Source organism: Colius striatus, chromosome 23, assembly GCF_028858725.1.
Source record: "Colius striatus isolate bColStr4 chromosome 23, bColStr4.1.hap1, whole genome shotgun sequence".
Lineage (NCBI taxonomy): Eukaryota > Metazoa > Chordata > Aves > Coliiformes > Coliidae > Colius > Colius striatus.
Genome location: NC_084781.1, coordinates 2,153,336 through 2,177,305, shown reverse-complemented (window position 1 = coordinate 2,177,305; position 23,970 = coordinate 2,153,336). Strand labels below are relative to the sequence as shown.

Below are 23,970 nucleotides of genomic sequence, written 5' to 3'. Positions count from 1 at the left end.
CATCCCTACACCCCAAAATCATCCCTCGGGGAGGGGTGAGTGCTCCTCCAACGAGGGACAACCATGGGATGCCCCTAAGGCGTGAAGCTTTGGCTTCAACAATGGCTTTAGCTCAACATCATCCCTACACCCCAAAATCATCCGTCGGGGAGGGGTGAGTGCTCCTCCAACGAGGGACAACCATGGGATGCCCCTAAGGCGTGAAGCTTTGGGGACCTGCCAAGGAAACACTTGTCCTCAGCTGCCCCTAAATCACCCTCCCACAACCCCCAACTTTAAGCCCTTTGCTTCCCGAGTGCCCCGCGAGGTCGGCGGCGGCTTCCCCTGACGCAAAGTGCAGTTAATGAACAGCAGCGGCCGCTGCGAATGATTCTCCAGAGGAACATCCCCTACCGGCCGCCTCCCGCTACCTCCGGCCCGGGGTCGCGGGGTGGGAACATCCCCTACGAAGCCGCCTCCGGCCCAGGGTCGGGGGTGGGAAGGGGAGGAAGAAGGGACACAACGGCTCGGCCACCGCTCCTTCCGGGCCCTGGTTAATATTGGAGAGGTGGCGGCAGGCGAGCAGTAAATATTAATGAGGGGTTAATGGTGCAAGTGCCGGGCAGGACTGGGAGACGTCAGGGATGGTAAAAACAAAGGGAAGGAAGAAAGAAAGTGTCACATGCACCTGGAGATTAAAGAGAGATGAAAGAAAAGGGCAGCTCCTTTCTAGAGCAAAATACAAGCTGGATGTTATTGGGGGAAAAGATCATCACCCAGAAGAATGTGAAGGAGCAATAAATACCTGGCTCTGGACCATCACCAGAGAGACTGGGAGAGAAGGGAGGGGGAAGGAAGGCAGAGCTTGACTCAAGTCACTTTGTTTCTCCTCATTTCTCACTCCAAAGGAGGCAAAGAACCCTTCAAAACAGTTTATTCCACATCTGAACGCCAAGTGCTTGCTGCAAAGCCCATCCTGCAGAGCCAACGGCTCCTTCACCGCCAGCTGCAGCTTCACCGGGCCCAGGGAAGGGGACAGCAAAGGTGGAGCCGGGAGCGGGGGGACGCTGGCACAGCCCGGCCCGGCCCCCAAACGCCAGCCCGGCCCCCAAGGTCCCGGCTGAGGCTGGTTCCCTCCTCAGGGCCGCGTCCCCGGGCGAGCGCAGAGCACGGTGAAGTCCCGGAGCGGAGGCACGGCGCAGGAGGAGAGCACGGAGTGCAGAGCCTGGCTGTAGGCTGAGGGGCACAGGGGAAGCAGCGTTAAGGGATGAGGGTTTTACTGACAGCCCCACAAACTGGGCTGAGCTTCAGGCTTTTACTGGGAAGCAGAGGGAGGGGAACTGGTTCTCAGGACAACCCCACGTGCCCGTCGGTTTCCACACACATCCCTGCTCACCCTGCATGCTCCCTAGTACAAAGTGGTATGAAGCCAAAGCAGGAAAGGCAACACACTTGTTTTATAAACCCCCAGTTCCTCTGTGTTTTTTCCCCCCTAGAAGACAACCCTCTGTTGCTCAGGTATGTTTCCAAGCTATACTCAAGATCAGAGCACTCCCCATCACCCAAGGAAGACAATTCCCACCCACCTCTTTGCATTCTCTCAGCCACTGATTAAGGCAAAGAGGTTTCTTGTGCCCCTAAAGACTCTGTTTTAGTGTTTTCCTCACAGTTCTCCTCCTACCAACACACCTCTGTACTACAGCAGTGCTATTTAACCCATCCCAGAGGCTGGTGCTTTGCTGAGGATGCCACTATGCCCCCGGAAGGGATGAAGAGCTCTAAGAGACGAGCAGCAGAGCACCTGCCTTCCTCTCTCTGGAGTATTATTTGTAGGAGCATTCTCTACACAGCAACCCAAGACCATAGAAACACCTACCCAGGTTCAGTTTCTCCCTGGATCATCAGGGATTCAGGTCAGGCATCTGTCCTGAAGCAGGAGCTCTTACCTTGGTGGTTTCTGTAGAAGATGCAGTTGTTGGCACAGGTGTCTGGGTGGGAGTCCCAGAAATCTGACCCACAGGAGCACAGTGGAGGCAGATCGACGTTAAATAGCTTTATCTTCTCCTTCATCTGGGCTCTTAGAGCTTCAATGTACCTGTAAGGGATACAAACCATTCCCCTTTGCCCAGTAACAGCCATCTCTGCACAGGGAGAGGGGATCTGGATGTACCAGATGTACCTCATGTGCTCTTTATTCCGCTGCTGTTTGTCCTTAACCTTCTTCCCTCTCCTCTCCTCCAGCTGGAGCTGGGCAAGGGTTTCACAGGCTGCCTCTCCCTCAGGGCCTTTGTGCTGCTCAGCCACCTCTTGCATCCTCTGCTCTTCCTCCCAGCGCTGCTGCTCCTTCTTGCCCTTGATCCTGCAGGCACATACACACTTAGAGAAGGAGCTTCCCCATCACAGCCTCTGTGCCTGACCAGCCCTGGGGCTGGGAGATCAGGGAAAGGGGCTCCACACGCTGCAACTTTTGCTTAAACTACTCACAGCAGGTGACAGGGATCAGAAATGATTGCTGATCCAAAAGAGCTGCTCTTCTGTCCTTCCAAAACCCAGGGCAGTGCCTGGGCTCTTGAATATCCAACAGCTACACCTCCCCACGTGATTTCTTTGGATTATGGGGCAGTCTGGATCCTGCTGTAAGCTGTCCTTACAGCTTCCAGTACAAGGAGCATAATAGGGCTGCAGGGGAGTGCTGGCTACAGCAGAGAAGCTCCAAGGATCCCAAGCCTACTCAAAGGTTGGCTCTAAGAGGCATTTTTAACCAAATCTTTCCTCAATTTCCTCATCTCCCTTGCACCTACATGGCATTCCAGCACTCTCAGTGCAACCTGGGCTGCAGAAGTCCCACCAAAGGCAAAGCATGTTCCCCTGACAAACATCATTTGTGAAGCACAAAGACTTTAAACCAGAGCATGTGCCACCTTCCTGCTGAGTACCAAATGCAGTAACATGCTCTAGGCCAATCCTTGCCAAGCCAAGCATCAAGGCTGAGTAGAAGCTTGAGAAGGGGGGAGCATAATCAAATGAGACATTTTGGTTGATCCTCTAGCTGGGGGGTCAATTTTTTACATCCAGAATCATGGGATAGTTTCAGTTGGAAAAGAGCTTGAAGCTGCTGCAGTCCCAGCCCTCCCCTGACACTGCCCAGCCCAGCACTGACCCATGGCCCTCAGCACCTCAGCTCCACGGCTTTGGGATCCCTCCAGGGCTGGGCACTCCCCCAGCTCCCTGGGCAGCCTGGTACAGGGGCTGACACCCCTCTCAGGGAAACAGTTCTGCCTCAGCTCCAACCTCAATCTCCCCTGAAGCAACTTGAGCCCATTTCTTCCTGTCCTATCATCTGTTACTTGAGAGAAGAGACCGATTCCCACCTTGCTACAACCTCCTGTCAGGGAGTTGCAGAGAGTGCTTATGTCTCCCCTCAGCCTTCTCTTCTCCAGACTGAACACTTCCAGGTCTCTCACAGCCGCTCCCCATCAGATTTGTGCTCCAAACCCTTCACCAGTTTCACTGACCTTCTTTGGACACACTCCAGTAACACTGAAGCCAAACTTATAAACTCCAAAATGTTATTTAGATGAAGTTGCAGGAAAGCCTTAACTACCCCACCATAAATCCTTCTGCTATAGAAACTAAGGCCAAGGCCAACTCCTGGCTTTACACTGAGTAATTGCAAAGCCTTCCCTTCTCCTCATGCATGGAGGAGGAAGGAATCCCCACCAGCATTCCCAGGGCAGCAAAAGGTCTCTGGAGCTCCCAGTGCCAATCTAAACACCAGGAATGCATAAGGAGCACTTCTTTAGACTGGCAATCCCTCTCTCTTAGTGAAAATGCTGTGCTGGGGGTTCTTGTCCTGCTCCCACTGCTGAGACAGTGACCTGCACAGCTCCATCTCTGGTTTATTTTAGAGCGAGGCCCAGATGAAACAAAAGAGACTTTCTTTCCTATTTTGGTGTCAATTTGCAGAGCTCCTCCTTAAAAGGGAGAAGATGACTGAAGCACCAAAACAAGTCCTGATACTTTTACACCCATAGTGAGTTTTCAACTCTGGAACAAATGCTGGGAAATGGTTTTTATTACACTATATATACATTTATAGCTGTGAGGGTGAAGAGTCCGATACTAAAAACCAAATCCTGCAGATAAGATCTGTTTAACAACAACAATGTGACCTCACCCCAAAGTTTCTGAGCAGGGACTGCAGCACAGGGGTTTGGGATCAGATCCCAAGAATCAGTTTGGCAAGTTGTAACTCTCACAGCCTGACCTTTTGGCTCACAACTGCCAGGAGACTCAGGGAGGAGAAGTACTGAGCACCTGGGAAAGACTCAACCTGGGCAGAGGGTGTTGATTGAATGACTCCCCTCCCCAGAGTTAACAGAGTGGGCACTGAAAGATAAGTCAGGCTTTACAGCTGGCATTTGTATTGCAGAGTCTCTATTAACACACTCCTGATTAAAAAGTTGATTAAATGGCCCTTTTAATCTGTTGGGGGCAGTCTGCAGGCCTGGAGGCAAAACATCACCTCACCATGGGGAGTTGTTTTCATACCAAGCTGGGCAGTGTTCTCCAAGCCTCTGCATTTGGGCTGCACAGGCACTTTCCAAAATCCCCTTGCCTGGTTCACACCAGAATCATAGAATTATTTTGGTTGCAAGAGAGCTTGAAGCTGCTGGAGTCCCAGCCCTCCTTTTACCCTGCCAAGCTCACCACCACCCCATGGCCCTCAGCACCTCAGCTCCACGGCTTTGGGATCCCTCCAGGGCTTGGCACTGCCCCAGCTCCCTGGGCAGCCTGGCACAGGGGCTGACAACCCTCTCAGGGAAACAGTTCTGCCTCAGCTCCAGCCTCAACCTCCCCTAGGGCAACTTGAGCCCCTTTCCTCTTGTCCTGTCACTCAGATGGAATAGACTCCCAGCTCACTGCAGTCTCCTGTCAGGATGTGTCAAAGAATGCTCCTGTCTCCCCTCAGCCTGCTCTTCTCCAGGCTCAACACCCTCATTCCCTCAGCCCCTCCCCAGCCCCTTGTGCTCCAGCCCCTTCCCCAGCTCAGTGCCCGGCTCTGGCCACGCTGCAGCCCCTCAGTGTCCCTGTGGCAGTGAGTGAGGGGCCCAGCACTGACACAGCCCTGGAGCTGCAGCCTCCCCAGGGCCCAGCACAGGGGACAATCCCTGCCCTGCTCCTGCTGCCACCCCAGTGCTGAGCCCAGCCAGGATGCCCTTGGCCTTCTTGCCCCTCTGGGCACGCTGCTGGCTCCTATTCAGCTCTTGTGAACCAACTCCCCCAGGGTGTTTCCCTCTAGGCCAGCTTTCCAGCCACAGCCAAGCCCCTGAGGCCCTTCCAGCCTTTGGGTGACACTACCTGTGCCCCAGCAGGTGCCCCCAGAGCCCTGGCTCTCAGCCACACACACTCACTCAGCGATTCTCCTCTGCCTCTCCTTCTGCCGCTGCTGTTCCTTCACCTGCTCACGCTCGACGCTCATGAAGAGGCGTCTGTACCTCAGATACTCTTTCTGACGCTGTGAGAAAGAAGAGGCACCTCAGAAGAGGTCATTTGGGATCACTCCCAGCTCTCTCAGTCCCTCCCCAGCACCCCTGTGCTCCAGCCCCTTCCCCAGCTCCGGTGCCAGGCTCTGGATACACTCCAGCACCTCAGTGTCCCTCTGGCAGTGGGGGGCCCACAATCAAACCCAGCATTTGAGGTGAAGCATCAGCAATGGCCAGCACAAGGGAACTGTACTTTGGGCTTTGGCTAAGCCCATTGATGCAGCAATGGAAGGGAAACTGCCTGGCTAAAGCCCTCCCACCTGCACTGGGTATCAGTCAGTATGTGGCTCATTTGAGCTTCCTCATGCCAGAAAGTTTAACATGTGATATTTTTCCCCCACCAACCCCAAGAGTGTGAGGTTGAGCTCATCCATCCTGCAGAGCTGGAGACCAAGGAGCAGGAGAGATCATCAGGCTGAAGGGAGAGAGGAACTAGGTGGAAAAAAACCATAGAGAGCTGCAAAACCTGTTATCTCCAGGTGGATCTGAGCCAAGGAGATAAAAAGCAAGGGGCAGAGGGAAGAGCTGGGGGAAGGAGCAGCTAGACAAGACCTCCCTGCCTCTTAAGTGATGCCCAGACAAGATTTAGTGGAGGTTTGTTGGGCTTTGAGTGTTTTGGGGTTTTCTTTTAAGCCTTTTTGGCATCATCTCTCTCTCTCTCTCTCCACACAACCACAGAAAGCAACACCTTTTGTTTGGTCAGGCACAATCAACAGCCTGTTTCTCCTCCAGCCCTTCCATGTTATTTAGATCCCAGATTTGAAGGAGAAGCACACACCAATTCCACTTATGATCACCACAGATCTTAGAGGAAGAAAAACCAGAACCTGGTAGGTTTAACCAAGAGCTTAGACACCATCAAACTTCTAAAGCTATCAGATGAAGGCTTCTCTTGAGTCTTCTCATCCAGGTGATCTCTAGAGGTCTCTTCCAACCTCTACCATTCTATGATTCTATGCTGAGTACCTTCCAGTCCTGAACTGAAGGTGAAACCATAAGGGTTCAGCTCCAACAGACAAACCTGCTTCTTGGTTTCCTCTTGGTCTACACCAGCCCAGAGTAGGAGGGGAGCTTGGTAGTCGGTATGGGGATTCTGGGGAGGCTCAGGAAGGCTCCAGTCCTTCACTGAGCCATCACAGTACTGGAAGATAAATGGAAAAGAGGAGCATCAGTATCTTCACAGCCAAGTTTTTCTTTTTCCCTCAGCAAAATACTCCTTGCTGGAGTTGAGTCTTCTCCACTTGATCCCTCAGCAGTGGGGGAGAATCAATTTTGGGGTTGGCTGGAGTCAGGAGAGACACACACACACCACCTCCATGCCGGAGCCTGAACACCAAAGCTTTGTTGAAACACTCCTGAAGATATCCTCTGGAGGTGGCCTTTGGTTTAGTTTAAATATGGATTCACCCCTCCCCTCTGCCAAACTGTTATTGAGTTTTGGGAAGTACAAGAAAAATAATGCAAATAAACAAAGCATCAGGGGAATTCAACAGCCAAAACCTCAGAGCAAACCTCCACCTGCCTCTCTCCCTCCCCTCACTATGTCCAGCCAGTTTTTCTGCTCCTCCCTGACCTAATCACCAGCTGCTACATTCAGAAAGTATTTGCTAATTACTCCAGGTAATCAGGTCAGTTTCCATGCCTGTGCTTCAAGTCTGCCTCCAAACAAGAAGCCTCAATAAATACATCAGTTCAGCCCTCACAGGCAGATCCTGCTGTGTTTGAGGCAGATGTTTCACTAGACCAAGGCACAGGAAGCTCCTTCCTCCATATAAAGCTGGGGTGGTTTTTATCCCTTTCCTGGGAGGTTTCAGGATGATCCTGTCCATTACCTGCAGCTTTTCCACCCCACTGCTGCCTCCACTCAGCTTCAGATTCCTGTGAGCACTGACACAGCTGCTGTTCTGAGACAACCACAAACAAAACCCCCTCTGAAGCCCCGATTATGAGGCCTCAGCTGGAGTTCTGTGTCCAGTTCTGGGCTGCCCAGTTCAAGAGAGACAGGGAATTGCTGGAGAGAGGCCAGCACAGGGCTGCCAACATGCAGAGGGGACTGGAGCATCTCTCTGGTGAGGAAAGGCCGTGGAACCTGGGGCTGCTCAGCCTGCAGAAGGCTGAGGGGTAACCTCATCAAGACTTAAAAGTACCTGAAGGGCGAGTGTCAGGAGGATGGGGTGACACTTTTTTCTGGGGTGTCTAGCAACAGGACTAGGGATAATGGGCACAAGCTGGTACACAGAAAGTTCCACTGGAACAGCAGGAGCAAGTCCTTTGGTGCTGAGGTGAGGGAGCCCTGGCCCAGGCTGCCCAGGGAGGGTGTGGAGGCTCCTTCTCAGGAGGTTTCCAAACCCACCTGGACACGTTCCTGTGCCCCCTGAGCGAGGGGAACCTGCTGTAGCAGGGGGTTGGGCTGAATGAGCTCTGCAGGGCCCTTCCAGCCCCCACCACTCTGGGATTCTCTGAAGGCAGTGAAAGAGGCCACCAATCTCAGTTTGCTTCAACACTGCTCTCAAGCCCATTTTGCCAACAGCAGGCTTAAAAGTTAACCAGGTTTTGAGGGAACAATTGCCCTACTCTCTGCCAAAATAAACCCAAATCCCAACCCAAAACCTCTGCAGCTTGGCCCAGCCCCATTTTACTTTTTCAAAGGCAAAGGCTTACTTTTTCAAATGCCATTTTGATGTAGAAGTCATGGCCATGCTCAGCCTGGTCCCTCAGCTCAGCTGGGAGGTCATCATGTCCCAGCAGCAGCAGTTCCTCTCCCTCAGCAGGCACCTCAGCTGTCTGACAGGACTCTGCTTTCTGGAGAAGAAAGGTAGAAAGATGGGATTCAAACTGCTTTGGTGTTGAGGGAAATATCAACCCCCTTCCTGCATTTAACCTGAGGGTGCTTGTTGTGAAGAGCTCCTCGAGATGAGGGGCACAAGAGCCTGAAACCCTGAATTTAGCAACTCATGATAAGTCTCACCAAGTATAGAAACAGAGGGAGAGAGGTGCATGAGGTAAAGGGCCTCTCCAGGAGCTGAGGGGATCTCTGGAGCAACAGCAAGTACATGCTGTACTCCTTCAGATGGTAAGTGGGCAGGTTCTCCCCCTGGCAATTAACAATATTTTGAGAAGCAGCAGATTGTTTCCTCCAAACTAAAAAAATCAAAATGCCAGGAGCAAGCTTGGAGCCAGGATTTTTTCGTTATTTATCTCTTTTCTCCTCCAGCATGCTCAGGAAGGGAAAAGAAGGACTGCTGAGAGAGGGAGGATGAGCAGGAGGAGAAGGCAGGTCACCCCAGGGATGGCTTAGCAATGGCTCTGCTGCAGTACAGGAAGGACAGCACAGCCCAGACTTAGTCAAAACATGAAACTATTTAACAGTAATTTAAGAATGGAGCCTGTTATGACAGAAACAAAGGCAGGAGAGCTGCTTTGGTGAAGGTAAGAGAAGAAAGAGAGGAATGGTTATTGCTTTGTACAGATGTTCTGAAGCCCTGAAGGCAGGAGAAAATGAAACTGTGGAAAGAAAACCATCAACTTCTGGGAATGGTCATCTGGGGAATAGAAATTGGGTGCTGTCAAGCTGGAGGCCTACAACAGTCAACCAAACCCTAAAGGCAAAGCAGCTGAGGACTTGGTGAACACATGAAACACCAGACAGCTGCCCCTGGTTTGGGTAGGAGTGGCAGACAAGGTGCTAACAGCTCCCTCCCCCCCAAAACCTGTGGGGGTTCAGGTTATCAGAAAAGGGCAGAAGGAGCCTTTGTCTTCAAATAAGGGAGAGGAAAAGGAAATACTAAAAAGAAGGGTTTAGCCTCAAGGGTTTAACCAGAATGCTTTTGGTAAAACAAGAGAAATTACCTTGCAAACTGCCTGTAAGCTGCTAAGAAACAAGATAAGCAGCAACCAAGCATAAATCTGTCAGGAGCAAGTCATGTCTAGCTGGTTTGAATTCCTCCTACAATAGAAGGAAGAGGCCTCAGGCAAAAGCATGGCCAAAGACATATGGGTTTGAGCATTTGGCATGGCCTAATTTGACACTTGTGTAAGGAACTATCTGTTTGATGATTCCCATTCCATGGGAGGTGCAAAACACTGCCCAGAGTCAGGCTCAAAAGGTCACTGCACAAAACCAGGGTAAAGAACTGGACTAGCTCTGCTTGATCATTTCATTATCAGCCTGGATGACAGAAGAAAGCAGCATCTTGATTCTACAGCCTCAAGTAGGACATCAGTAAATAAAAGTATTTGAGAACAGGCTTAAAAACACTTGGCTAAAAAACAAAGAAATCAGCTGGAAAAGAGAGCACAAGGAAATTCAGGGAGGACAAAAGCAAAGGGCAAGGCAGTGCACTGTGTCAGCAGTTACCACAGTCATTAGGTCCTGCCTCTTGCATCTGAGGAGAAGGGAACAAGCTGCTGTCCTGGCCTAGCTGTGGACATGGCAAACCTTCACCCAGGGAGAAAGGTTCAGATTAATATTAGAGCTTTTTTTCACTATTATCTTGGGAGTAATAAACCAGAGTAATGCCATAAATCAATTAGCTAGAACACAAATCTCCTAGAATACATTGCTTCAGGAAGCTGTTAAATCCTCCTTGCCAGAGGTTTGAAAAGAGCATAGAGTTACTGTAGCTGCAGTCATTTGAGTGGGAGGATGATCTCCCTCCCAGCCTTGTTCCCCTCAGCCTGGATGACTTGCCACAGTCCTCCCATTCTCTGTCTCTTGAATCCTCCTGGCTCACCTGGGCAGCAGCATCATTCACAGCTGCTAAGAACCAAGTAATGGATGGCTCCATCCTACTGAGCAGTCTGAAGGCAGTGGGAACTTAGAGAGAGGTATGTGTGATGCCCACAATAGATAAGGAGGTTTTCCAGCCCATAATTACACCGTGGCTGTAACTCTCCTTCCCAAAGATGCCGTCCTTAAGCTGAAATCCAACAGTACACAGAGGAGGAAGAGCCCAAGCTGCCTTTCTATGAAAGGCATTTTCTAGATAACAACCAGCCAAGGTTTACTTCACCTTTGGTAAACCTGAGAAAGAGATGGGAATGAAGTATTGCAAGATGGGCAGGAAACTGGCTCTGGGGGAGGCAACAAGACAAACTATCAGGTTGGGTCACTGCTGGTGTTCTCCAGGGTGGACAAAGTACATCAGTTTAAGAAAGGTTCTGGCACAGAAAACAGGCTAATTGCTGCTACACAAAGCTGCTCTTGAGAAAGGCAGTAACAAAAGTAGGATGAAGTTCGGCAGAACAAAAATGTGAGGCCCTTGGGACTGACCTCCTTGGGGTTACTGCTTCAAGGAAAGCAGATGTGTGCCAACAATTCTCTACCAGAAGCCAAGCCTGGGTGAGGAAAACCCTCCAGATCTTTGTCATCCACGTGAAACAAGGGAAAGAGTTGTTGAGGTTTGCTGAATAAAGGCAGCTAAGGTGAGGACTGATCATCACATTCCCCCCAGATACCAAGATCACTATCTTAGCCTTTAAGAAATCCTTTTTGAATTCTCATTTCCTAGTTTCTCTCTTGTTAATCACCACAAACAAGTTTACATCCACTTAAACCTGCTGCCTTCTCTGACAGACAGCAGGAACAGAGGGACAGAGCCCTTGGGGCCACTGAAATCCCTGGGCTAAGCATCAAGTGAGTCACTGAAGCCCAGTTTATTTCACTTCTGCTGGAGAAACCCACCAAACCACACTTTGGATTTGCTAATTTGAGCCAGACCTTCAAGTGTTTGCAGGGTAACTCCTCTTACCCTCCCCCCAGCAACCCTTCACTCACCTCCCTCTTCCAGAGGCCACCAGGGAGCTCAGGAGGACCCTCTCCCTGGGACATGGTTTTGCAGGACGCCAGCCTGTGCCGAACTTGCTGCATGGTTCTGCTCAGCTGCCATCAAGAGGGAAGGTAAAGAGAAGACCCAACAAGAAATCACCAACAGGGCTATATCAGGTAGTTTCACTGCACAGAGGGAGATCTCCTAATGGACCTCACTCCAACCAAGGTGCTTTACCAAGGGAGTGCAACTCAAGGCACAATTAGCTTCACACATAAGTGTAAGGTAACCTATGACCCAAGGCATCGTTCAGAGCCACCTCAACACCCTGCAACCCTGATCCACGTGAGGTAAAGGGCTCCCAAATAATTTCACTGAGATTCCACAAGTCCAAGATCCCTCATTATCTTGCCAGAAGTGATTCTCCACCCCAAGGGGAGTGGTACTTCAAGCAGAATAACTCCAGCTCCTGGGTAAACACACTCACTGTACGAAATGCCAAATGCAGCATAAGCATCGCTCTTTAAAAAACCCCAAAACCAAGCTCAAAACAGTCCCTAAGGTGTGTTTTGCAAGATTTCACCAGCCCATGCTCCTGGCTGGCATGACAGAAGCTGCAGTGCGGTGGCACCACCTAGTGCCAGCGCTCTGCATGACACACTGGGAAATTCAGCGTCCTCCCAGGAGGGGGCACCCACTATCCCTCCTGCTGTTGAGAAGAGCACTGTGGAGGGGGATGACAACAGTCACTAAACCAGATGAAAACAGAAGGCAAGGTTTCCTTCGGTATTAAGAAAACAACTCCAATATCAGGGATGAGACGTCAAAGAAATCTTGCTCATCCTCCATTTCAAACCACGAGCATCTGGCACGGTGAACGGGGAGATGAGAAGGGGAGGAGGGGACCTGCTCACCTCAGCTGCCTGTTGCTGGAAAGGTTCTCCAGGCAGCCCCTGGTGCTGGGCTGAGCAGGGGCTGCAGATGAGGGGTGTGGGGTGGCTCCGGAACAGACACGTGTTCTTCCTGGGGGTCAGGCGCAGGATGGAGTCCGAGTAGCGCACGGCAACGTCTCTTTCCCTCTCAGCCTGTCAGGAGACAGAGCCCAGAGTTCAAAAGCCACGTGCAAATCACAGAATCTCAGAAGGGTGGGGGCTGGAAGGGCCCTGCAGAGCTCATCCAGCCCAACCCCCTGCTAAAGCAGGTTCCCCTCCATCAGGGGGCACAGGAACGTGTCCGGGTGGGCTTGGAAACCGCAGGGAAGGAGCCTCCACACCCTCCCTGGGCAGCCTGGGCCAGGGCTCCCTCACCCCAATATCAAACCATCACCTTGCAGGACATCACTCATGCTGGGCAGGAGCTGCTGGCTTAGTTTGGTGGAGGAATAGTTTTGCTGGGAGGGGGCACAAGGAGCTGTCAGGCTCTCAGGGGCTGAAGGCATCTGTGGGCTTTCAGTTCGGAGTTACATGAGGACATCCCCACTCAACCGTGTCTCCCAAGCCCTGGAAACAGCCCAAACACCCCAGGGCAGCCAAAACCATTGACATTTCAGTGCATTCCCTTCTTGCTCCACAGTGAGTTTTCTGGCAAATCTCCCTAGCAAGTTGTTTTAAAAGTAGAAAGGATTAAATATATTCATCACAGGGTAACCTAAAACAAGCCCACAGGGGAAAGGGGAATGTGGAGATAGTGAGGAAGAGTCACTTGAGAATTCTTTGACTGTCCTGGAAAAAGGACTGAAGAAATAATCCAAGGCTGCACTTCAAGTGCTGTGTTCAGTTTTAGGCCCCTAAAACTTTTAGGAATGGGGGTGTTCAGCCTGGAGAAGAGGAGGCTGAGGGGAGACAGGAGGTTGGAGTGAGACAAGGAGTCAGTCTCTTTTCTCAAGTAATGAATGACAGGACATGAGGAAATGGGCTCAAGTTGCCCCAGGGGAGGCTGAGATTGGAGCTGAGGCAGAACTGTTTCCCTGAGAGGGGTGTCAGCCCCTGTGCCAGGCTGCCTGGGGAGCTGGGGGAGTGCCCAGCCCTGGAGGGATCCCAAAGCCCTGGAGCTGAGGTGCTGAGGCCATGGGGTAGTGCTGGGCTGGGCAGAGTGAAGGGAGGGCTGGGACTGCAGCAGCTTCAAGGGCTTTTCCAATCAAAACAACTGTATGATTCTACAAGCTGCTTTGCTTCCAATGCAACAAGGAGACATCCATGTTGTTCCCAACTTGGCCCAGGTGGTTTTTACTTCCACATAGGGCACTGAGATGCTGTTTGTTCTGCTGCCCCAGAGAGCCAGTGACTGCTCCATGGGGAGGCAAAAGGCTCACAGCACCTTCAGCATCAGAGTGAGTAACAAGGACCTTCCTCAAGGGGACACTGTGGCCACAGGCTCTGCTTTCACCCCTAGTTTCCTCATTTCTTATTAACACTCTGACGTTTACCCCCTCATTTCAGGCTGGTTTCAGAGGCAGGGGCCACAGCTACTTACTGCTTCATAGGACTGCTGCAGCTGCTGCTTCCTCCTCATCCTGACCTGCTGGTTCACCCGCTGCTGCACCTCTCCCTGGAAGCGTTGCAGGTTGGCTGCCTTCTCCCTCTGCTGCTCTTTCAGCTCCTCCTCCACCCGAAACGCTGAGGCCTGCAAGAGGCAAAAGCAGGTTTCACCAGGGTTTTGGCTCCACCACACCTGTATCCCATCTTTCCTTCCCACACCACACAAGGCAGGCAAGCAGCACCCACAGCAAACTTCATGTTTGGTTTCTAAACCGGTGCAGCGAGAGTTTGGGCCACATCTGTTGAATTGTTACAAGCTTGGATTGAAATTAGCGAGCCAGATACAGAGTGTGCAGCCTTCCTCCTTTAACCCTCTGCAAAGGAACTCCCCACACTCCTGCTCCTGTGAAAGGACATTCAAATATTCCCAGTTAGGATCCACAAGGAACTCTGCAAGGCTGGAAGCAGTTTGCAGAGGGTTACAGCCCCAAGAATGTTTTAACCACCCAAAGCAAAAGATGAAAAGCAGTGAGCTACAAATAAAAGTCACTTTGGGGTTGTTTTCTTTTTATTCCTCTCACTTGGAGCCACACCAAGCAATTCTGCTGATACTAGCTTGGTGTAAGGAAAACTGGCATTGCTCTCCTGGCTAAAGCAGGAAAAATACAAGTGTGAGAGGGGCAAGACTGAAAATCAACTTAGGGAACAGCAGGTCAGATGCTCCCTACATCCAGGAACACTGAGGTGGAATATGGAGATGATTTATTTCCATCTATTCCTTCAGCCTTCCAGGATTTAAATTACAAGACTGAAATAAATCACCTCAGAGGGGCAGGAGCTTCTGTAACATTAATTACAGAGGACTGAACTCATTTTTTACTCTTGTAATAACCCTCAAAGCAGAAATCCCCGAGATAAGCATCAATAGAGATGTTTCTAATAGAGTACAGCCCAGGCTGGCTCCAGACCCTAAAACACTCCACTTTTTGGGGTTCAAATTAGCAATGTGGAATAAAGCAATCCTTTATGGATGAATGGGAAGGTAAAGCACAGCATCAATCCAGGGAAGACAGAGGTCAGCCAGGCATGGGCACCTCAAACTAAAGGCTACAGTGTGAAGTCCCAGCACTGATAAACCAAGGAGCAGCTGGGAACAGTGAGGAAAGAAAAATCTCATGTGAGGGTGCACAAACCTGTGGAGTTTTAGCTACCCAGGCTGACAGGTAGCTTCCAGCAGCATGGTGAAAAAAATCTATAGGTCCAGCACACAGTACAAATAATTAAGCAATCAAAGGCAGCTGGTTAAAGCTGTATTCCCCCACCAACTGATGCATTTTTTCCCCCCTAAATTACACTGTTTATTCACAGGGGAACTGATGCAGACAGATGCTGTGGGCTTGTGTAGGCTGTGTGGACACCACAGTGGATTTTTCACCCAACTAAAGACCATTAAAACAGTCTCTTTAGGAGCAGAGCTGCTGGCTGCCTTCAAGCAGAGGATAAAGCTGGTTTGAGGCTCCTGTGGCTTCCACCCATGGGGTTTGCTGACCCTGGAAGGTGCCCACTCACAAAGGCCTGGCTCTCCTCCAGCTCCCTTGGGCCGCTCTCCACCCAGGCTCCCACAGGGGCCACGCTCGGGTTCCTCTCGGCCAGCACTCTCCAGCTCTGCCGCGGGGGTCTCGCCCGAGGTCCCCTCGGGGCCTCCCCGGCCCGCCGGGCCCGCTCCTTCGAAGGCGGCTGCATCAGCCCTGGAGAAGGGGTAGAGACAGGAGGTTGAGCGAGTTCCCTTCACACGCCTTAACCGGCACCCACAGCTCCCCACAGTCGCCCCGCGCTGACCCGTGACCCCTCAACCCTCCCTGGCTCACGCCGCTCCCGTGTCACCCCCCATCTCCTCACCCCTCACAGCCCCACTCCTCACCCCTCACACCTTCAGCCCCGCTCCATAACCCCCTCTCTCCCCAGCCCCTGGCCGCTTTCCCCTCATCCCTCACGCTCCCCTCTATCCCTTCCAGCCCGTCCATCCCTTGCACACCCCCCTCACGCCGCCGGGCCCCCCTCAGCCCTCACCAACCGCCACTTCCGCCTCAGCCCCAGCGCTTCAAATCCCGGCGCCACTTCCGCCCCCGCCCCGATTCCCGCCCCCGCTCCTGCGACCGCGGGTTCGAGTCTGGCCTCCGGCAGGGTGCTGTGTGTACGGGGTGTGATTGTTCTCTTTTCCCCTCCAAACACCCCCAAAACAACCCCCGGAACACCCCTAAACCTCCAACGTCACCCTCCTGAAAGCACCCCCCCCATACTGATCCCTCAGAGCATCACTGAGACCCCCCCCACAAAGCACAATGTCCCTCCATAGAGTCCCCCCAAAAACGCTTCACTGTAGCATCACCCCCATAACGTCTGTCCCCCTCCCCAAACAGAAAAGCATCCCCCAAAGCAACTGCACCCCACTATGTTACTGTGTTCAGAAGCCTGGGCCCCACTTTTGAGGGCAGGGAGGCGCTTTGGGGGGGTGGAGGGGGGGACTCACTGGGGTAATGAGCTTGGCAGGTCTCAGGGAGGGTGGGTGAGGGGGTTGGGCAATGGCTCTGGGCATCCTGCCCTGCATCCCTGCTGCCCTATTCAGCAGTGCCTGGGGAACCAGCACTAATTGGCACTGGAGCTGGAACGAAGCCTGGACTCAACCATGGCTTCATTTGAAAGCCTGGGAGGACTGGAAGAAGAAAGAGAGGGAGGGGGCTTCATCTGGGGGAAGAGGGGTCTAAAAACAACCCCCCAACTTAATAGAGGGCTTGTTTGGATGCTTGTAGCCTTAAATCCCACAGGATTGTCCAGGATGGAGTGGTGTGGGGGGTTTATACCTCATGCCAGCACCCATAAGGTGATGCCCCTCATTTCCAGCATCACCCCAGGATGAGGAAAACATGGAAACAGAGCACGGAGGAAGGGTGGGGGGAGGATTGGATGAGGAAAACATGGAAACAGAGTGTGAGTGTGTGATGAGGATTGCAAATCTAAGAGGGTTTTTTTATCCACTCCCCCCCCTAAAAGAAATGTCAGCTCGAGGCCGCCGGGGAAGCGAAAGCCACCAGGACACAGGGCCCTATTGAGACAAGCAAGAACACACAGAGGAAAAGAAACAACAACAAAAAAGGAGTGAAAAAAAAGAGAAAGAAACCCCAGCTGGGCAAAAAGCCAAGTTGGGAGCGCCGAGGGACGTGCCCGGAGTGGGGAAACGAAGCGATTCGGGGGGCGAGCCTGCCCGAAATGTGGGGAGCGCCGGCCGCCCCGCGGGGCCACCTCGTTCCCCCCTGCTTGCTGCCGGTGACCTGGCTCCTGGCTCTGCATGCAGGTAGGGAGTTTCACCCCTCCCTCTCTCATTTTTCCCCATCTCTTTTTTCCCATTTTCCCCCATGGGTTTTTTTTAGGGTATCCTGAGGGAGGATGGTGGGGAGGGGAGGGGGAGGAGGGGCAGTGGTGGTACCTGGTGGGTGTCTGAAGAGTTGGGGGTGTGTTACTGAGCTCTTGAGCATCCCTTTTGCTTGGGAGAAGTTTAAAAAACAGGAGAGGGAGGGAAAAATTGGGAATAAAATCTGGGAAAATCACTTTTCTGGAGCCAAGTTGTGGGAGTGGATCTGTTCTCCTCCCCTAAACCTTATCCCCAATTTTTTCTTCCCCTCCTTTTTTTTTGCATCATCCATTTTTCATCCCCATTTCCCCCCCCTCCTCAAATCTATTTTCTTCCTCGTTGTCCAGCTTTCCCCAAAAAGGCTGTTTTTTCCCCCCAGTTTCTAGGTTCACTCCCCTTCACCTCAACCCTGATTGCATCCATCATTTATTCCCCAAATACCCAAATTTAGGGGTTCAACAAATCCTGAACCACCCCATCCTGGATGCAGTAAAATAGCAAAACAACCTGCAAGGATTTTACACCATTTTCCCAAAGCTCAGACCCAAAACCAGACTTGGAAAAACTGTTTCCCTTTAGATGAGCTGGATTTGCACATCACTGCCTTCAATTAGCACCCCAGAAAAGCACTTGGCTTGCAGCCAGGGCACCCCAAAAAGTGCTGCTGTGCTTTTTTTTTCCCCAGAAAGAAGAATTTCTTCTACAAAATAATGGGAAAATTCATATTTTTGGGTGGGTTTTGGGTTTCAACAAAAGCCAATCAGAAAAGGTGGGACACCATCCCCAAGCCAGAGATGTTGTAGGAAGTGGGAATCTTGCCTGATTCATGAATTTCTTATATAAATGATATCATTTATAGATATAGTTTCTGATTTATTACCTGCAGCAGGGGAAAAAAGAACAGCAATTGGGTTCAAAAAGAGAAGAAATGGCTAAAGAGCAGCGACTTGGGGGTGAGCAGGGTGCAAAGAGGCATTAAAAGCTGCACCCTCCTCCTGTGCTTGGCTTTATTTACTGGGGGGTTCCCTAAATTTTTGAGCTCAGGGGTATGTTTTTGGGGGCTGAGCACGGTGCTGCTGGGAAGGACGGACGGACGAGTGCTGCATACCAATAGGTCCCATGACTTTTCAGGCTTGTTTCGAGCCTTTTTGCTCCTGTTTCACCCTCCCCCTTTACTTCAATATGAGGTTTGTTTGCTGGTGGATGACAGCAGCTGGATGGAATGGGGGAAAGAGGCAGTATTGGGGTGTCCCCCCTCAGGGGAAAATAAGAAAATCAAGGTTTTGGTCACTTTTTGGGTCACTTGTTCCTCCTTTTTGGCTTGTACCCAGCGATGAGGAGCCATGCACGTGCGTCGAATCCCGTGACGCAGTTTTGCATCTGGGGACAGAGGGTTTGGCTGGGTGGGAGCATCTGATGGGGCAGGGGATGAGTTGCAAATATCCACCTCCTCCTGCAATTCTGGGGACAATGCATCTTTGCAAAACAACCTGCTTGCAGCAGCACTTTCACACCCCCCTCTGTTGCATTTGAGGGGCAGGCAGTGTGTGCATTTTTGCAAAGGGTTGCATTGGCACAGCTGCAGGAGAGCTCACACACCCCATGCACTGGGAGGGGAGGGATGTGCAGAGCATTGCATCAACCCAGTAACAGCAGGTTGCATTATTTTATGGGATGCTGCATGCAGTTTTGCAGAGGGTTGGTTGCATCAGCCTGGTTGCAGGAGCTCTTTTTGATCCCAGCCTGCAGGATCTTTTTGATCCATCTCTCTCACCCCACCTTGACCTAGTCCATCTCATCTTGTCCTGTCTTGTCTCATCATATCATCTCACCCCATCCCATCCCATCCCATCCCATCCCATCCCATCCCATCCCATCCCAGTCCTGTCATCTCACCTTGTCTCATCATATTATCCCACTCCATCCCACCCCATCCCATCCCATCTCAACCCATCCATCTTAATCCACATCTTCTCTCTTCTCTCATCCCATCCCATATCGTCCCATTTGTTCCATGCCATCCCACCTCCCTGTCTTGACCCATCTTTTTCCATCCCATCTCATCCTATCTCACTTCAATCCATCTATTCTATCCTCTCCCATCACATCCCATTTTGTCCCATTTGTTCCATCCCATCCCATCCCATCCCATCCCATCCCATCCCATCCCATCCCATCCCATCCCATCTTGTCCCATTTGTTCCATCCCATCCCATCCCATCCCATCCCATCCCATCCCATCCCATCCCATCTCTTCTCCCCCATCCCATCCCATCCCATCCCATCCCATCCCATCCCATCCCATCTTGTCCCATTTGTTCCATCCTATCCTATCCCATCCCATCCCATCCCATCCCATCCCATCCCATCCCATCCCACCCCATCCCATCCCATCCCATCCCATCCCATCCCATCCCATCCCATCTCTTCTCCCCCATCCCATCCCATCCCATCCCATCCCATCCCATCCCATCCCATCCCATCTCTTCTCCCCCATCCCATCCCATCCCATCCCATCCCATCCCATCCCATCTCTTCTCCCCCATCCCATCCCATCCCATCCCATCCCATCCCATCCCATCCCATCCCATCCCACCTCTCTCTCCCCCCACCACTGGCCCATGCCCCACTGAGCCACAGGCAGTCAGCCCAACAACAGAAGCTCTCTCCCCACCCCTCTATTTTTGGGGGTGATGCCTTTTGGGAGCCCCGGGAGGGGGTTCCCTCACTTTTTTCTTCCAGGTTTGGAGGATCCAGGCAGCCTCCCCACTGTCTCTCCCCCACACCTCAAGGTCTACTGGCGGGGGTGAACATCACCAGCCCCACGCCTCTGGTCCGCGGCACGGCGGGCAAAGCGGCGCTGCTGTCGGTGCGCTACGCCAGCGCCAGCGCCGACAAGCCGGTGGTCAAGTGGCAGCTGAAACGTGACAAACCCGTCACCGTCGTCCAGTCCATCGGCACCGAGATCATCGGCAACTTGCGGCCCGATTACCGCGACCGCATCCGGGTGCTGGAGAACGGCTCGTTGCTCATCAGCCCCTTGCAGCTGGCCGATGAAGGTGCCTACGAGGTGGAGGTGTCCATCACTGATGACACATTCACTGGAGAGAAGACCATCAACCTCACTGTGGACAGTAAGCTCGAGGATGTCCGATGGAGATTGAGTTCTCCATGGGATGTCTTCCCCATATTGCTTCTTGAGAGGGTTTTCTTCAGCTGGGAGGTGGTTTTGGGGTTCAGTCACACTGTGTGGCTGAGCTATATCCTTTGTGGGGTTTTTGTGTCCCCCTTTCTCATCCCCTGGACCCATCCATCCCCTGAGATGTGGTATCCACCGTGGTTCCTCTGCTTGCCCACAGTCCCCATCTCAAAGCCACAAGTGCTGGTGGCCTCGTCAACGGTGCTGGAGCTCAGTGAGTTCTTCACCCTTAACTGCTCACATGAGAATGGCACCAAGCCTACCTACACCTGGCTGAAGGACGGGCGGCCGCTGAGCAACGACTCCCGCCTGCTCCTCTCTCCTGACCAGAAGATTCTCACCATCACCCGTGTCCTCATGGCTGACGACGACGTCTACAGCTGCCTGGTGGAGAACCCCATCAGCCATGGCCGCAGTGTCCCCGTGAAGCTCACCGTCTACCGTAAGCCACCTGCTCCCCACTGCCCACACCCCCAGGCCTGGCAATCCCTTGCAGATGCTCCCAGCTAAAATTTGAGGGGGGTTATCCTCCCCTTATTCCTTTCCCCCAGGCCGCAGCTCCCTCTACATCATCCTCTCCACGGGCGGCATCTTCCTCCTTGTCACCCTGGTGACTGTTTGCGCCTGCTGGAAACCCTCCAAGAAGTACGACTGCGGGTAACGCAGGAGCCAAAGGGGGTTCCTCATATCCTGTCCTGTCTTGCCCCATCCCATCCCATCCCATCCCACCTTGTCCTGCCCTACCACATCACACCTGATCTGATCCCATCTTGACTTACCCCATCCTGTCTCATCTTGTCCCATCTTGCCTCATCCCATTCCATCTTGTCTTATCTCATCCCATTCCATCTTATTCCATCTTGACCCATCCCATCTTGACCTACTCCATCCTATCTTATCCCATCTTGCCTCATCCCCTTTAGTCCCATCCCACTTCATCTTGTCCAATCTCATTCCATCACATCTCATCTCATCTTGACCCATCCCATCCTATTCCATGCCATTCCATTCCATCTCATCTCATCTTGTCCAATCTCATTCCATCACATCTCATCTCATCTTGACCCATCCCATCCCATCTCATCTTGACCCATCCCATCCTATTCCATGCCATCCCATTCCATCTCATCTCATCTTGTCCAATCTCATTCCATCCCATCTCATCCCATCTTGGCCCATCCCATCTCACTTTGACCCATCCCATCCTCTCCCATCCTATCTCATCTTGTCCCATCTTGCCTCATCTCATTGCATCTCACCTCATCTCATCCCACCTCACCCCCATCACAGCACCAAGCCATGCCTCACTAAGCTACAGGCAGTCCCCCACTGCCCCCCACCCCACGGTACTGCCCCATCCCCTGTCCCTTCCCCAGGGAGAAGCGGCAAGCGGAGACACAACCAGCCTCCGAATACACCGAGCAGGACGAGGAGCGCCTGAAGCACGAGGGTGAGCGTGACCTCGGGCCCGGCAGCAGGTTGGGCAACACCGACTCCGCCGGTGCTGTGAAGTAACACTTGTCCCCCTCTGCAGCCGAGGGCCTGCAGCGCAGCGGCGAGCACGAGCGCAAAAACCCGGTGGCCTTGTACATCCTCAAGGACAAGGTGAGCAGGCGGTGAGGCGCCGGTGTTGCGCAGCAGCACCACTTCCCGCACTCCTCACACGCTGGGGTTTTGGCAGGACTCCCCAGAGGCGGAGGAGGATTCACCACCCGAACCCCGCGGCACAGTGGAACCGGGTTACAGCAGCTCGCCGATCCTGGCAGCAGGCCGCTCGCCTGGGCCGGTGGGGCGTTCCACTCGGCGCTACCATCGCTCGCCGGCTCGCTCGCCCGCCTCGACCAGGACACACAGGTCGCCGCCGGGTTCGCCGGCGCGTTCCCGCGGTGCCCCGCGGCTGCTGCGGACTGCGGGCGTCCACGTCATCCGGGAGCAGGAGGAGGCCAACGCCGTGGAGATCAGCGCCTGAGCAGGGGGGACATGTTGGCGCTTTGGTGGCGAGGGAGTGAGTGGGGATGCCGACACGGCCTCTGCTCCCGCCACCGGGCACCGTTCGGCTCGGCGTAAAGTCACTAATTTGCTATTGATCCCAGCTGGAGCTCCCCTCTTCCGTCCCCTGTCTTCCTGGGCTGCTGCTTTGGTGGCTTTCTGGCCGGGACAAGCGTGCAGGGAGTGTGTGGAGAGAGCTGCATGCAGTGTGGAAGAGACATGGTACACAGTATGCAGGCAGTGTGTGGAGAGAGCTGCAAGCAGTGTGGAAGAGACATGGTACACAGTATGCAAGCAGTGTATGGAGAGAGCATGCAAGAGGCCATGCACAGAACATGCAGGCAGTGTGTGGAGAGATCATGCAAGAGTCCATGCACAGAACATGCAGGCAGTGTGTGGAAAGAGCATGCAAGAGGCCATGCACAGAGCATGCAGGCAGTGTGTGGAGAGAGCATGCAAGAGGCCATGCACAGAGCATGCAGGCAGTGTGTGGAGAGAGCATGCAAGAGGGCATGCACAGAGCATGCAGGCAGTGTGTGGAGAGAGCATGCAAGAGGGCATGCACAGAACATGCAGGCAGTGTGTGGAGAGAGCTGCATGCAGCGTGCAAGAGACATGGTACACAGTATGCAGGCAGTGTGTGGAGAGAGCTGCAAGGAGTGTGGAAGAGACATGGTACACAGTATGCAGGCAGTGTGTGGAGAGATCATGCAAGAGGCCATGCACAGAGCATGCAGGCAGTGTGTGGAAAGAGCATGCAAGAGGGCATGCACAGAGCATGCAGGCAGTGTGTGGAGAGATCATGCAAGAGGCCATGCACAGAGCATGCAGGCAGTGTGTGGAAAGAGCTGCATGCAGTATGTAAGAGACATAGTACACAGTATGCAAGCAGTGTCTGGAGAGATCATGTGAGAGGGCAAGCACAGAGCATGCAGGCAGTGTGTGGAGAGAGCTACATGCAGTGTGCAAGAGAGATTGTACAGAATATGCAGACAGTGTGTGGAAAGAGCTGCATGCAGTGAGGATTGTACAAAGTGTGCAGAGAAAGCACACACAGGTTGTGCAGAGAGAGCAGTCGTGGAGTGTGCAAGGAGGATCCTACGGAGTGTGCATGAGGCATGCAGGAGGACATATACACAATATACTGGGCCAAGTGTGCAGGCAGTGTGCAGAGTGAGTGTGCAAGAGGGCATGCAGGGGGCGTGCAGAGAGAGCGTGCAGTCTGTGCAGAGAGAGCAGTGGTGAAGCATGCAAGAGGGCACACCTCCAGCATGCAGAGAGTGCAGACACGGGGTATACAAGAGGCCACGCTCACACAGAACATGCAGAGGGGGTGTGCATAGATTTAGCATGCAGCAAGAGCATGCACAGAGCATGCAGGGAGAGCATGCAAGGTGTGCACCCAAAGGTGTGTGGTGGGAGCAGGCACAGAACGTGCAAGGGAGAGCACAGGGCTGTGGGGAACACGCACAAGGTGTACATGGATGGATTTATGTGCACAGAAGAGGGGGGGGAAGCACAGAGCATGGAGCATGCAGAGAATATACAGGTAAGACCCCACGTGTGTCAATGCCAGGCCATGCAGGAGGTGCTGGCAGAGAGC

General features: G+C 52.8%; 2 protein-coding genes across 2 annotated transcripts; one reads left to right on the top strand and one right to left on the bottom strand.

Moving 5' to 3' along the window:
* Nucleotides 1–2,181: 2,181 nt before the first annotated feature.
* CCDC15 (coiled-coil domain containing 15) lies at nucleotides 2,182–15,856 on the bottom strand. Its single transcript, XM_062014143.1, has 8 exons — nucleotides 15,841–15,856; nucleotides 15,340–15,518; nucleotides 13,766–13,915; nucleotides 12,208–12,378; nucleotides 11,302–11,406; nucleotides 8,187–8,327; nucleotides 6,547–6,666; nucleotides 2,182–2,338 (listed from the first exon to the last, which is right to left on the bottom strand). The coding sequence occupies exons 2-8, from the start codon at nucleotides 15,511–15,513 to the stop codon at nucleotides 2,276–2,278; spliced, it is 924 nt and encodes a 307-aa protein (XP_061870127.1). The 5' UTR covers nucleotides 15,514–15,518; nucleotides 15,841–15,856; the 3' UTR covers nucleotides 2,182–2,275.
* A 1,181-nt stretch (nucleotides 15,857–17,037) lies between these two features.
* Nucleotides 17,038–22,347, top strand: HEPACAM (hepatic and glial cell adhesion molecule). The gene is made up of 7 exons (XM_062013946.1): nucleotides 17,038–17,122; nucleotides 19,972–20,313; nucleotides 20,539–20,820; nucleotides 20,930–21,035; nucleotides 21,755–21,828; nucleotides 21,913–21,983; nucleotides 22,060–22,347. The coding sequence occupies exons 1-7, from the start codon at nucleotides 17,038–17,040 to the stop codon at nucleotides 22,345–22,347; spliced, it is 1,248 nt and encodes a 415-aa protein (XP_061869930.1).
* Nucleotides 22,348–23,970: the final 1,623 nt, after the last annotated feature.

Excerpts from the sequence above, each read along its gene's own strand:
- CCDC15 (XM_062014143.1), bottom strand. The coding sequence starts at position 15,513 with ATGCAGCCGCCTTCGAAGGAGCGGGCCCGGCGGGCCGGGGAGGCCCCG. Across the intron at positions 13,916-15,339 it reads TGGAGGAGAGCCAGGCCTTT|GCCTCAGCGTTTCGGGTGGA; the intron begins GTGAGTGGGCAC and ends TGCCTCTTGCAG. Across the intron at positions 2,339-6,546 it reads AAGAGGAAACCAAGAAGCAG|GATCAAGGGCAAGAAGGAGC; the intron begins GTTTGTCTGTTG and ends ATGTGCCTGCAG.
- HEPACAM (XM_062013946.1), top strand. The coding sequence starts at position 17,038 with ATGTGGGGAGCGCCGGCCGCCCCGCGGGGCCACCTCGTTCCCCCCTGC. Across the intron at positions 20,821-20,929 it reads CGTGAAGCTCACCGTCTACC|GCCGCAGCTCCCTCTACATC; the intron begins GTAAGCCACCTG and ends CCTTTCCCCCAG. Across the intron at positions 21,984-22,059 it reads TGTACATCCTCAAGGACAAG|GACTCCCCAGAGGCGGAGGA; the intron begins GTGAGCAGGCGG and ends GGGTTTTGGCAG.